Source organism: Zea mays, chromosome 10 (assembly GCF_902167145.1).
Source record: "Zea mays cultivar B73 chromosome 10, Zm-B73-REFERENCE-NAM-5.0, whole genome shotgun sequence".
In the NCBI taxonomy this organism is placed as follows: Eukaryota; Viridiplantae; Streptophyta; class Magnoliopsida; order Poales; family Poaceae; genus Zea; species Zea mays.
This window is the reverse complement of record NC_050105.1, coordinates 115,959,943-115,975,010: the sequence shown is the minus strand read 5'-3', so window position 1 is coordinate 115,975,010 and position 15,068 is coordinate 115,959,943. Positions and strand designations below refer to the sequence as shown.

General features: G+C 44.9%; 1 protein-coding gene across 1 annotated transcript; it reads right to left on the bottom strand.

Annotated features, from left to right (window-relative positions):
• Positions 1 to 820: 820 nt before the first annotated feature.
• Positions 821 to 2,424, bottom strand: LOC100279620 (Arogenate dehydratase/prephenate dehydratase 6 chloroplastic). The gene has a single exon (NM_001152616.2). The coding sequence runs from the start codon at positions 2,292 to 2,294 to the stop codon at positions 1,035 to 1,037; it is 1,260 nt and encodes a 419-aa protein (NP_001146088.1). The 5' UTR covers positions 2,295 to 2,424; the 3' UTR covers positions 821 to 1,034.
• Positions 2,425 to 15,068: the final 12,644 nt, after the last annotated feature.

Genomic DNA, 15,068 nt, shown 5'->3' with positions numbered 1-15,068 from the left:
GGTGAGGGATGATCCAAAAACACTGATAGTTTGATTCGATGTTTTAACTGGTGGGTTATATAGAGGTGTAGATACAATTGATGGACATTTAAAATTGTTGCGCCCATCTTTAATTAGAATTTGATTGGGTATGCTGTAGGTGGTCCTATAATAGTCGTCTGTCTACGTGCTATTTCTTCCTGGCGTCGAGACCATCATGGGTTGAAACCCTTCTTTTTGGAAAGAGTGTATATAATTGATCCGAATCCTGATGCCGATACCCTCTGTTTTATATTCAGCTCTAGGAGCTATATCTATATATTGCGGTCTTTGTGGAACAGCCTGTGGCTGCTGTGTTAGTCTGCGTGGGTGGCCGGCCGTCGCGTGGTGTAGGGTGCGACGTTGCTGTCCTGGGGTCCGGCGGCCCTCCGCCGGCTCGTCCGTCTCTGATATAACGTGAGATTCGTCAATGTCTCACCACAAACACGTGAGCAATGAGGCTACATTGATAATTATATACGTAGTAGAGGGGAGCAGTTCACCTCCCTTAATTTCTTTTCTTTCAAAGACCAAACAACGCGCATGCTATCGCTGATGGCATCAACACATTCTCTTTCGCTTCATTTTCCTGACGATTTCGTTCCACTTCCAGGAAATGGGTGGCGACATGGACGCACAGAGGGGGCTAGATGCATCCAATTGGCCATCCCCACCCCACCTACCCATTTATGATTTTGGACGCGGTCAAAATTTCAGGCTTTGTAGTTGAAAAGCAGGTGTTTTCTCCTTTAATTTAACCTGCAATTCTTTTGTACTAGCAACTTCCAGCAGTAGTAGAAAGTGTTCAGACGAACATGAATGCCATACTGGTACTATATATCTCACATTATATTCACCGCGGAACAATTACACGTATTACCACGAAAGATTAAAGTAAACTCAAAATTAATTACTCCAGCCGCAGCGAGGGGCGGGCGAGTAGGACGACATAAGCAGAAACCCAACGTCTCTACTCGGCGACTTCTCCTCGGAGCTCCAGCATCCAGGAGGGCAATTCATGACGACGAGGGATCGGACGAGGAAACGGTGGAGGAAGAGCCGGCGGTCATGGGCGTCATGTCCATGGGGTAGCTCCCGAGCACCCGGAGGAAGGACGTGTACTCCTGGACCTCGGCCAGCGCGTTCTGCGCGCGGGGCTCGGCGAGGGACGCCTGGAAGTCGACGTAGAACATGTACTCGAAGTGCTTGGCGGTGCCGATGTTGCCGTCGTCGACGAGGCGGATGGGCCTGCGGCGGTGCGGCCTGCTCTCGATCTTGGTCAGCGAGATGCCGCGGAAGGCGAAGGCGGAGAGCACCTTGAAGAGCACGGAGGTGCCCTCCCTGTCGTGCGCGAACACGATGCTGGTCTTGAAGGGGCGGTCCGTGCGCGGCACGATGGGCTCCCGGGCCAGCGTCACGAAGCGGGTCACGTTGCCGGAGTCGTCCTGGATGCCGTCCGCCAGCACCTCCATCCCGTACAGCTCGGCGGCGCGGGAGGAGGCGATGGCGGCCGTGTCGCGGAGGCCGTTGGCGGCCACGTGCTCGGCGGCGCCGGCCGTGTCGTCGAAGGCCTCGCGGACCACGTTCAGGCCCATGCCTGTCAGCGTGTGCTCGCACTGCGCCAGCGCCTGCGGGTGGCTGATCACGCGGGTCAGGCACTCCTTGCGCACCCCGGGCAGCGCCAGCAGGCAGTGGTGCACGGGGAGCTGCACCTCCCCGACGATGTGGAGCCGGTGCCGGAGCAGCAGGTCGTAGTTGCGGTGGATGCTGCCGCCCAGCGAGTTCTCCACGGGGAGCACGGCGCGGTCGGCAATCCACAGCTCCACGGCCTGGAACGCCACCTCGAACTGGTCGCAGGGGATGGCGTCGCAGCCCGGGTACGCCTTCCCGGCCGCCTTCTCGCTGTACGCGCCGGGCACGCCCTGGTAAGCCACGCGTAGCTCCGACCCGTGCATCGGCGCAGGGGACAGGTCCGCGATGCGAAGCGGCTGCGGCAGGTTCTTAGCCACGGCGCCATTCATACTACTCACGGGGACCAAATCCAGCACCGCTGGCGCCGGCGCCGGCGCCGGCGCGACGTGGCCGTTGATGGAGTGCGTCCCGAGCGCAGCCACCTTGCTGGACAGCATGGCGCAGCTGCTCTGCCACTCCGCCCGGCCGCCGACGACCGCGCCCTGCAACGAGCACCTGACCACGCCGCCGCCCCTCGCCGGGGCGTAGCACGCGAGCCTCGGGTTCGGCCCAATCGGCGCCCTGATCATACTCGTTGCAGCCATTGCGACACCGATTAGTTCAGGCAGCTACCTCCGCGCGCGGCGCCTCAGCTGTTTCTTGGTTTTGTGATCTCTGCTCGACACAAGCAAGGAACCGCGCCGGATAACTGGGGTAGTTTGAAGCTTCAGAGCGAGAAGCTGAGGAGGCCAAGGGCAGGTGGCGACCGATATATAGGGGGCGCCTGCGTTTGGAGTGCAAGGGGTTGGTGGCGCGGTGGGGATGCGTGGGCGCAGGTTCATGGATTCGGGACTCGGGAGGTCCGGGACGGGGAGGGTGGTTAGTTCGGTCACCGTGACAATGTATCTCCGCCACACCAAACCAACATAACCTAACCCCAGCTCACACGGGAAAAACGTAAACTAACCCCAGCTCACACGGGAAAATGTTAGACGTGATCCCACCTTTAACCGTTTTATCTAAACTGATTTGGAAAATAAGTCTTTAGTCACTTACCTCCCACAATAGGGACAAACCACATCCATCCAAAACTCATATGGCGGTTTAATCTTTAGAAACGGAGACTAATCAATGTAGACCACATGATGATAGGGAAGAGAATCTAAGAGCTCATTATCATTATCTCAGTGCCATTGGAGTGATTATGTATCTTGCAAATTACATTAGGCCTGACATTGCATTTGCAGTAAACTTGCTAGTTCGACATAGCACTGCTCCTACCAAAAATCATCGAAATTTATCCTTAGTTAATTGTACAAGAGATCTTGGATTATTTTTCTAAAGAAATCCATATTCTAATATGATTGGATAGATTGATGTTGGCTATTTATCTAATCCTCATAATGGTAGATTCTATGGAAGTTTGGTGCTCTTACACAGTGGAACAACCATTTCATGGAAGTCTTCAAAATAGACTTAAGGTGGAAACCTTAACAACTCATTCTGAGATAATTGCGCTACATGACGCCTCGCGTGAATGTGTTTCACTTTGTAGAATGATAGACTACATACAATAGTCACGTGGTATTGGTGCTATTAATTCATCAACAATTATCTTTAAAGATAATTCTACTTGTGTTATTGCAAACACAAGATTGTCTTGTCACTTATGGTTCAGGTTGATGATGAGTGATTGTCAACGGGTAACACTCTAGGGTAGTCAGTGGACTGACCAGAATGTGAGATTATGTATCTGCAACCATGTCAGTCGGCTTGTGATGTGCAGGTGTGGAGCACAGGGACGACGGTCAACGGCGAAGGTCATGCGGGTTCGTGCCGATGGACCGAGAGCGATGAAGGACGAGCGTTGGGACTTGACTGAGGGATCGAAGTCGCCAGGTGACCAGCTGTGGTGGCTGACACTTAGGACATGCACTCGCGCGAGGACATGGTGGAGCAGACCGTGTTGCCGGTGCGATCGAGGACTGGCGGGACATGTATCCATGACGTGGTGGACGCGCACGCACTGTGATACTCACGGTAGTTTCAGTGGTTGAGCCTCAAAACCACCTAACGCTACGAACGACAGGTTTTTGACCGGGTTTGGTCTCAAAACTCGGTGGTGGTGGTTCCGGCGAGAATCGGAAGGTGGCACGTGGCATCATCGCGAAGGGTGCGTCAAGGCAAAACAACTTCGTGTGGAACGCGTGGCTGCTAGATAAAAATCTCAGGAGTTGGTTCATTTCGCTCCGGCTAAGTGGATAGGCTCTATGTATCTAGGGGTTGTTTAGAAAGTAGTAAAAACCATATATAAATAGAAGGGTATGGCTAGTTGTTTCAACCATCTCATTTGCTTAGAGTTTTAGGACTAGTTGTTTTCTACTCAGTACTCCAGTTTTGTAACCAGAGATCCACAACGCTTTGAACCTTTGTGTCTGTCTTGTAATCTTCATAGATTAATCCAAGGAAGGGTGGTCAGTTCCGCCCATGGCTTTGGTTGACTCTCAATCTCAGTGTTCTTCCCTCTTCTCTTTTTATGATCTTGTGAAGAACCATCGAGTTCTTGTGTGAGAATTTGGTTTGGGGATTGTTTGATGGTGAGTTAAACTTCTCGGATCACTGCATACACCATGTTGTTCCAGATTTTGGTTGTGATTTGAGAAGAACTCAGTTTAAACTCGTTCTAGAAAACCCCAATAAAACCCCAATTCTGACAGTATTTTGAAATTTGTGATTGATTTACAAATCTGATTGAGCTCAAAATTTGAGAAGACCTTGCAAACACTTTTGTTAAGGTGTGTGTAAAATTTCATGTCAATCGGAGTTCGTTTGGTTCAGTTTCGCATCAGAGAAATGAATTTCGTGCTACTGAAATCAACACTAGCCGGTGACACGGTTTTGGACCAATTCGAACTTTTTGGTGTCCGATTTACGATCCATTCAATTTGCTGGTCTCGTCTGAGTATTAGGAATATTTTAAAATTATGAAATCACTGGTTTGCTGATATGATTTTGGTTTGAGGGCTTTCTTCATTTTAATGAAGTGAAGTGCTCAATTTCAATTTTTAGCAGCAAAATTTGATTGACTCTCATTCACCTCCCTATGGTCGCCTCACCGTCCTTCAGTTATACATATGCTACATCAAGAGCAACATAACCAAGCGTATTTCGGCAAACAAATGGATTAAATAAACATCTCGCAAACTAAATCATACGATTTGTTCACTAAGTCCTTACTAGATTTCTTGTTCCCGAAATATGTTTAAGGAATTGGTATACAACAACTTCGATATGTGCAAGATTCAGGGAGAGAAATCACCTAGATGTTAGCCTGTCTAAAGCAAGACATTATACTATTTTTTTGTATGAGTTTTCTCATATAGTTTTTAATGAAATAATATTACCACAATATTATGCCATATTTTTCAAATTTACCCATCAAGGTTTTTAGGGAGATATAAATGACATATACTCTTTTCTAAACTATCTATGAGCATGTTTACAATAAAGGCAATAATAATTATATGTTAATTGTACCACTTTCTTCTTATTTTTCTATCGCGAGTTTAGAGAAGTTTTTAATAGCATAGATATCAATATTTCTCTTCATTTTTATCCACGAGGACTTTCTGGAGGATTGATACTATTAATTGATCTAAAATGATGGGTTTAATCGAGACGAAGTGCTACAAATATTTGTACAAGGATTATCTCATCCTAAACCACCTGTGTACGGTTCCTCTTCATGAACTGGTGTCTCAGACGGTTCCATGCACGTGCAGACGTGCTCACATTCTTGACGTCTCTTTCCCATGTATAAATATTAAATACATTAACATAGATCTATGGAACCCTCACACATTTTTGTTCATCTACATTTATATTGTGTTCCACAATTGCATCCACACTTTCACAAGGATAAGAGAGAGGTAATAAGAAAAAAAAAGAGAAAAAAGAGGAAAAAACTGGATGCTATAGACAGTTCACTATTTTCGACGTACAAACAAAGTTGTTTTACAGGATGTTTTTAAAATAACTTGAGCTTTATCAGATAATCTGCTCTTCTATAAAAGTCACAGTTGAATTTATTTTCGTCATATCTGAAACTCTAAGGCCTAATTTGGATAATCTAGTGTTGAGCTCAATTCACATGTATTGAGCTGGATTGGGATGTAATTTAAATTAATTTACACCCAATGCACCTCAACACATAGATATTGAGATTAATATTAGAGTATCCACTAACATGTCCGTAAAATAGCTAAAAATGTAGCTTAGGATTTACTCTGTTCGGCTGGAATGGCTCCCATCCGATGCTGCTGCCAGTGTGGCGCTGTGGCTAATATACACGCAAAACTCTCTTGCTACAGTGAAATAGAAACAGCCAAATGCCTGCATAGCAAGCTAGCGGAACAGGACAACTCTTTTTAGAATGTTTTTTAGCTATAAAAAAAAGTTCTCACATCAATGCAGCTTTCGGTCCGCCCAGACCAGCCGGTCGGAAGCACTTTTGGCTGGGTCTAATCAGTCTCTTATCTCAGGGGGTGTTTGGTTTGCCCCCGGCTAAAATTTAGTACCTATCACATCGAATGTTTGAACCTCTGTTCGGGGTATTAAATGTAGTCGGATTATAAAACTAATTTCTCAGCCGAAGATTAAAAGACGAGACGAATCTAGTCCAGTTGGTTGGGTCTATATTTCATACTCCTATTTAAAAGTAAACGCTTGATGTGACCCGGGCTAAACTTTAACAGGAGCAACCAAACACCCCCTTAGGAGAGGTACAGGTACTACACTCGAATCATCGTCACTTATCACGCTGCCACCTATAGTGTAACTTTTTAGGTGTATATATAATTATACATAGACTAGGGTATCAATAGATTGATGATTGATCGAGGAACAATGTAATAAGGTGATGTAAGGTGGTGTTTGGTTCCACCAAAAATTTAGTTCTATCGTATCGAAGGTTTAAATGACAATTACAAGTATATATTGTCAGAGTAAGTTGTACAAAGAAAGTATCCACATCAACTTTTTTATCCCCTCCGTTCGATCGGCGACCAACGGATGCCAGTTATCCTCTCATGTTGGACAAGCAATGGCGCGCGATCTATGCTAGTATACTACAAGACTGGCACAGTGAGTAAGTTGTAGTTAATATCTCCCATGTTGTACGTCGTCGAAATCTTGAACCGTGATGAAGTTTCAAGACAGTTTAGGGGTCGTTTCTCAAGTGACTCTTCTCCATTGGCGTCGCTGGTCACCCCCATTGCATCATAGCAAGTATCGGGCGTGTTTGGTTCGGCTTTTTTCTGACCAGCTTATCTGAAAAGCTGGCTGTGGGGAAAAGCTGGCTGTTAGGAAAAGCTGGTGGTTAGAATTTAGGTGTTTGGTTCGCCAGCTGTGCAGAAAAGCTGTTCGTGAGAATCTACGTGTTTGGATACTCAGATTCTGAAATTGCAGATTCTGTTCGAAGAATCGATAAAATGAAACCCATAACGATGAAAAGGTCATTAGAGAATAATTAGAGCAGTTGATTACATCATAAGTCCAGTTACATTGTCATACTTAACTACGCCACTAAAGCATTAGCAATTGCATCTCGAAAAGCACTCATGTCTAACTCATCAGATGTGGTACTACTACTCTCACCTAAAGGTACATCATGACTGCTGCTACTAGGTCCTACTTCATCAAAGTCTCTATCGTGTAGAGCACTGTCTCTAATGAAGTTATGCAAAGTCATACAAGCAATAATTATCTTCGATTGTTTGGTAAGCGAAAAAGAAGGGAGACTTAATAGAACTCTCCACTTCATTTTAAGCACCCCAAACGATCGCTCTATAACATTGCGTAGCGAAGAGTGTGCATAATTAAAAACTTCTTTGCTACCAATTGGTTGCCTCGCATTTTGCCATTCGGAAATGTGGTACTTCTGACCCTTATAAGGTGCAAGGTAGCCATTTCTATTTGGATAACCTGAATCGACAAGATAGTATTTACCTGCACAAACATGAAATACATAAGTTCAATACGTAACCAAGTAATTAATAGCATATGTCATAAAAACAAGATATATAATTGTATACCTTCTGGTGGGTGGGGGAACCTGTCCGCATAAGTTATCAAAGTATCTTGTAGTACTCTAGTGTCATGTACGGATCCAGGCCATCCCGTGACAACAAATGTGAACCTCATATCGAAGTCACAAACGGCCATTACATTCTGCGAAGTGTAACCGTGCCGTCCAATATATTTGGATTGCTCTGAGGCCGGGACTGCCGCTGGAAAGTGACAACCATCAATTGCTCCTATGCAGTCCTTGAAGTGTGGCCAAAATCTCGCCTCTCGCAAACGCGGATGAATCTCGGTGAAATATGGGTCCATGGGCTTAATGATGTCAGATGACATCTTAAACAGTGCATCAAGGACTTCACTAAACTTGCGACTAATTGTTTCCAATGAGTGACCAAACTTATTTCGTATTTGCCTAAAGGATTGTGGACCACCACACGCCCACAAAAAAATGCCAAGTCCTTCCATAGTACTGACACCCCGGCTTGGAATCAGACCATAATTGTCCACCAATGTGTCATGCAATCGTCTAAACACAGTTCGTCGCATGCGAAACATATCGAAGCAGTCGTTACTATTGTCCAACGTTCTCTCCACCCATTGCAAACCAGTTTCAACCAATGTTCTTCTAGGAACCTGACTGATATTCCTGCCCCACACATCTACAACACACATAGCAACCATCAATTCTGCATCTGTGTCATCCATTTCATTATCAAATGTGTGTGCAGCAGGGTCAGACATCTGCATGCACATAAAAAAACAGAGACATATTCACATGTAACAACACTTGACATATCAATGTACAACCACAGTTTACAAGCCACATATATTCAGTATTCAAATGAGACAGAACGTTCACATTGTTAACACGCAGAGAACTCAGATTATTCAAATACAAGGTCAACTCGAATTTCTGGAAAACTGTTTGAAAGGTAAACTGATGCGCACGACAAGTTTATTACTCACTACAATCAAACGACAAGACTCATAGAACAGACACAAATAACGGTACTACTGAATAAGCCTCTTTTGTCGGACCACCACCAGCTAAGTGCACTTTTTAAGATCTATCTCGTAAGCATTGCAAAGCCAAGCGATCCTTCCTTCTTTTGTCTGCAAGTTTGCAAAAATATCTCTATACTTTTTCTCAGTCAATAGATGAGTGGCAAACAAATGTAGTTGGCTTCCTTCTGGTGATCCATCATCCATAACTTGTTGCAGCTGGTTTTTAATCTCAAGTCGAACAGGGTCATTGTCAGTAGAGGTAATGGACTTGTTAGTGGTCATTGAACGCGACTCAAAAGCCTCCACTAGTCTTTTCATGTACTCTTCCCTCGAATCTTTTTTCTTCTTTGGTTTCGGAGAATCATGTCGCATCTTACGCTTCCCAGTAGCATTTGTGCAGGGGTCAGGTGTGCTGTTTTCACCCCCACCTAAAGTGGCTTCCAAATGATCATCAGATGATGAATTAGCATCCTCAACTCCAGGAACCAGGGTTCTTTCATTTGTGTAGACAATGGGTCCAAACATAACCTTTAGCTCGTCCTCATTCTCTAGGGGGGCTGTTTTGAACATAATACAACCTGGCATTGCCTGCACCAACATGGTAGTTCCTAGTTTGAGATGGCCAAATACTAATGTTAGTCTACGAAACAAAAAAAAGATCTACTTACTTCATTTTGCTTGGCCCACCACTCATCTGGCGCACTGATTGAACCAGTATGAGGGTCTCGACCAAGACCTGTAGCCCTTTCATTTAGAGTTTTCCACTGGGTGAACATTCTCTTCAACGAGTCCCACCTATTCTTCATTTGATCCCTTGTGTACGTGCGACCAGTGCGTTCCTTAAACTTTCTTATCAGGTTAGCATACCCTTTGGCGTTTAGGAATTGTTGTGGCCTGTTCCGTGCATTCACCTCTTCTACACATATTTCTGTGTAAATTTTTGTTGCTCTACTATCCCACTTAGCAATGACCTTGCCAGACTTGTCCATCTAGTGCAAAACAAGTGTAGACGATTCAAAATATGTATTGAACTGCAGTTACTACGACAACAAAATCAACATGGAATAATAACATAAAGTAGTACCTTAAGGAGTCACATTCGTTGGCCATAATTACATATATAGACTGACCACAAAAGAATAGGGAACAATTCACAACTGCGCAGGAACCAAAAGGCTGATCTTTCCCTGTGACCCTAACACCTGCCTCTAACAAGTTCTAACTTAAACTTGATGACCTAGAACAACTTTACTCTAACAAGGTCTAACTTAAACTTCATTATCACTAAACGATGGCATTTGGTCCGAGTCATATTCAAGACCCCAGAAGTTTGCAAAGTGATCAGCAAAGTCCCAATCTGGACTTAGGTACTCGTCAGCTGGGGGTGGTGAGGACAAGGCTGACGGTTCGTAGTTGCTGTCACCCGGGTTGTTTACGTTGTTCACGATGTCCAGGTTCTCTTGCAACACCAGAGAGTCTTGCTCAAGCATGCAAGCAATGTCCTCCAATGCTACACGAAGTTTGGTAGCCTCAAAAGAGGTCAACCCGCGTCCGGGACGGATTGTTTCCCGAGCTACGGAAAATATCTTGTCCGCAATCTCTTGCATCCTTCCAATTGCCTTGTCGGCTATGGAGTCTGCTGAATCCATCTGATGTGGATTTAGGTTGTTAGTTCACTAACAAGGCCATACTAACTTGCATGTATTGACATGAATTGCGTTCTAACATGGACAACATTTGGTTGAAGGTACCATAGAGGTACTAATAAAAACATGTATGAACACGTACTATTAACAAATTTGTTGTGAACAAACAAACTAACAATTCATGACTGGAGAAAGAATTGTGTTATACAATAGAACGATGGTAATCCCTGTAAACCGTAAACACATAATTTGTTAACCCATGGGGACTCTAACAAATTGTGTATGCAATTACCTTGGCTGCTGTTGATCTTGGAAGCGAATAGGCAGACACGGAATTGGTACGGATATCTGAAGGCGACATTGAAGGTAAATTGATTTAGTACGTATTCCGTAGCGTTTACATGAACTCAACTACTAACTGCCTCCGGATCGAGGCGAGCAGCAGCATACCTCGGAAGATGCCGACGCGACGGGGGAAGCAGAGGAAGACGGAGCGACGTCGCCGGTGTGAGTGAGCCAACGCTACGGACAGTTAACGGTCAACTCTCCCACCGCGGCGAAGGTGCAGAATGAGAGGCCCGGATGGAGGAAAGAGCTCACGTACCTCGGACGACGGGGGAAGAAGGTTCCTTCTCGACGACTCTCCGGCTCGGCTGAGGGTGCACGAACCCTAGCGAAGACGGGATTGAGACGCCGCAATGGGGAGGAAAACCAACGGACACGAAAGGAAGAGGTCGCCGAGGAGTGGGTCGTACCTGTAGCGGGTAGGAGATCGACCTGGCGGCGGTCCGTTGGGTGCGCAGCGGCGGCGGGTTCGTTGGCGGCGGCGGAGGCGCGTTTCGTCGCCTAAACCCTAGCGACGAAGGGGGCGGGGGCTTCCGTTAGAAGCGAAGTGAGGGCGGCTTCGTGCGGACTGTGTGCGGTCGGCTTCTATCCGAAGCGCTACGACGAAAAGCCGCCTCAGAAGCTGGCCGTTTGGATACAGCTTCAGCTTCTGGCGGCCAGAAGCCGCCCAGAATCTGAAACAAACACCCACATCATAAGGTGATGTAAGGTGGTGTTTGATTCCACCAAATGTTTAGTCCTATTACATAGAAGGTTTAAATGACAATACGAATATTAAATATAGTTTAATTATAAAACCAATTATACATATTAAGACTAAACAGTGAGATAAATTTATTAAATCTAATCAAATATATATTTAATACTCGTAATTGATATTCAAACACTCGATTTGACATAGACTAAACTTTAGTCAGAGTATCCAAATGCCCCCCTAAGCATGCTGTGAGAAATGTCACGTCGGAGAAAGAGAAATATAGAGAGTAAAAGCAGGATGCTCACTAGTACTCAGCTAAGAGCAACTCCAAAAAATTAGCTAAAAAGACTAGCCAAATTTACTGATTTAGCTACTCTCTAAAATAGATTTTAGAGAAAAAGTGTAGGCTAATCCAACAGACTCGGTAAAACTACGGACTGAATAGAGAGTGAAACAGGCTATCTAAAATTGGAGAGCAAAGATAGAGAAATAGAGAGCCACTAAATTTAAAGAGTCGTTTACAGAGTCTATTGGATATAATTTTCTTTTAATATTAGCTAAATTTACCTTTACAAAACCATATACCTAATCTCTTGGAGTTGCTCTAAAGGCAAACTACTTACCGAGTCCAATACAGTTTATGTGAGAAAGAGATGAACGCATTATTTAATATACAACTTATGTAATTTTAGAATTATTATATAAACAGATTTTTTAGTTGGCTATATATAAGAGGGCAACCTCATAAAATATAGTACTATTATTAGCTATATTATTAACCTTTCTCTCGATTGCTTGCTAGCTTCCGCTCCGCCCAGACCGGTCGAAATGCGTCACCATTGGCTGGCTCTTTAGTCTTTACTCTCGAGAGAGATACAATTGCTACATTGGAATCGTTGTCACGTGTCAGGCTGCACCTATAGCACCATACCAAGTAGGCATGCAATTATCGTGTACCCACGCTGTGGGGGCTCCCTCGCCTTTTGTCGCGATGGAAGCCCACTACGTCGTTAGGCTGGTTCGAATGGTAGGGCCTCTATGTACCGCCCACTCGTGTCACGTTAGCTATAGAATCTATCGTCCATTCTGTTACTAAGGGCATATTTGAATGCAGCACGAGTAATAGCAAACTCTGTCTGGAAGAGCTTCATCTCAAGAATTTCAAATTTATTTTAGTTTCTTGTATTAAAGGTCTAGCTTCACGAGCTCTATAGCTTCAAAAAAAACTAAAACTATATGTCAGTTTCATTAAATTTTTAAAGCTTCTCAAAACGGTGCTTAAAAACACTGTTTTTATAACTCCTCGTAAAGTTACACAAAAATTACCCACCATGCCATTGGTTACATGACATATCGATTCGAGTTAGTGATATCAATGAGGACCCGATACCCGCTAGGTACAGGTATGTGACAAAAATTATCCCCATGGGTATGGATATGAGACAAAATCTCCACCCACTGGGTACGTGTACACCTGTCCTGTTTGTATGACTGAGTTGAGGCCGAACCAGCCACCAAACCCAGCATGACAGCGCACTAGACCCCAGGTCCTAGTCCAACAAGGCAATACGACAAGACAACTAGCAGACTAGCAAAAAAACAAAACCCTAAAATAACCAGCCATACGCTACGCCCTGCCCAGCCGACCAGCCCACATTTAAATACAGATCGAGTAAATATATAAATAAATCTTTAAAATTTATATAGCAAGTGTGGTCTAGTTATGTTCGTAAAAACATCAAAAATATAAATATGAAAACAAACAGTTTAGTGATTGAACACTTCAACTAAGATATATGATGAAAAAACAAAATAAACAATGTCCTAGAAATATGTGCTTAAACCCACGACGGCATGCGTGCAGCCTGCACCACTAGCGAAAGCTCCTGGCGGGCGGGTGTACCTGAGGAGTCTGGCTGTGGAGCAAGTTTTGCTCGGCTGGAGGCTGGAGCTGGTCACTTCGTATAGAAAACTAAACAAAATATGGTTTAAGATTTCGTGGGTGCGAGGACTCAGCACACGCAGGAACCAAACATACGCAATATGCTCGGGAGGCTTTTAGAACAGCCTAGTTACCCTTTCGCCATCTTGCCTAGATCTAGAATTAACAGTCAAAGACAGCCGGTAGCACGTTTATCGGGAGGGACGGAAGCGTGCGTGCGTGCGTGCGTGCGAACGCGCTAGACCTGCTCTGGGTACCGACGACAGGAGGACCAGACCAGACTGCAATCGAGGTCGCCAGTCACCGGGTCACCGCGCTCCGGGACATGGAAAAGGCCCATCAAGCTCGTCGATGCACTACCGTCCCAGCAGTTATTAGCTCAGCCGCACCCGCTCAAGACTGGTATGGTATGAGCTACACGACATCTTTGAATCATCCGTCCCCATGCTCAGGGCCCCAACTGGTATCTTTTCATCAGTAACGACATAACACGACTACACGAGCCGTCCGGTCGTCGTCCCTCGCCGTCGTGGCTGTCACTGAATTTCCTGTGTACTACTCCACCGGCCGGCGATCCGGCCGGGTGAGGGAGAGAGAGCGCAGGAGGTCGGGGCGCGATGTGTGCTCGCGGGGTCTGGTAGTGCTGGATCGTTTGTGGTTGCCTTGGTCTCGGTCTAGTGTGGTTAGTGGTTTTGTTTAAAGAGATCATGAATAAACTAGAGTTTGTTCAACAACCACTGCTCCCCTACTTCTGCTGTCTACATGCTATAAATAAACAATTATAGTAATAGTACTAATCTTTGTTCACGTACTTCCGATCCGTCGCCACCTACCTTGGTTACTTGTTTTTCCTCTAAAATATATCAAAAGACAAGACAACATAAGTCATTAAATAAGAAGCTTCTTCCTCTAATTAACCTTTTTTACGAAGATTAATTAAAGAGAGAAGGTAATATGATATTACAATAAAGGTAATGGAAACATTATGTAAGAAAAAGCAAAACATATCGATATCACCCATCTGGATGTGCACATACTTGTATTTATTTCGTTCCTTGCAAAATATTAGACAATTACAAATGTACATTCGGCTTCACACGAGCTATGGTTCGAAGGTATCTTTAAAGGCCGAGTGATTCAGTACTCAGGGTTCGAAAAAACGTAATTTATCCATAGCTGGGGTATAGCTTCGGTGAAATTACAATTGTTATCTTAGTCCTATACAACCAGTCTATTCCACATGCCAAGGACGAAACTGTCCTTTCCCTCTTTCGACTTGTAGAATAAACTCTGAATGTGCCTGCTGATACTTCATTGCTCCGTAATTCACAAGCATATGGTATCCGTCTGAAGTTTCCTCCATTGGAAATGTGTATATTGACAGTTCCGATCGAAGGCTACCTTCAGTATTAGTCTTGCAACATGTGAAGGAAGATAAAAAACCGTTATTGGGTAAAAGTTGTGAGGACTTTCGAAGAAATAAGGCCCCCAACAGTAACCCTTTCGCGGTGCTAGTTCGTTTTTTAGAACGAACTCAATCTGCGGAATATACGAAGGCATTTATACCGAAGGTTCGAAAAACACCTTTCTTGAGCGCGTGGTAAAAACGTTCCACGATGGCCCACCGAGTAGAGAGTGAGAGCAATGCGACCGCTCGTCTTCA

Coding starts and splice junctions, on each gene's coding strand:
- LOC100279620 (NM_001152616.2), bottom strand. CDS start 2,294: ATGGCTGCAACGAGTATGATCAGGGCGCCGATTGGGCCGAACCCGAGG.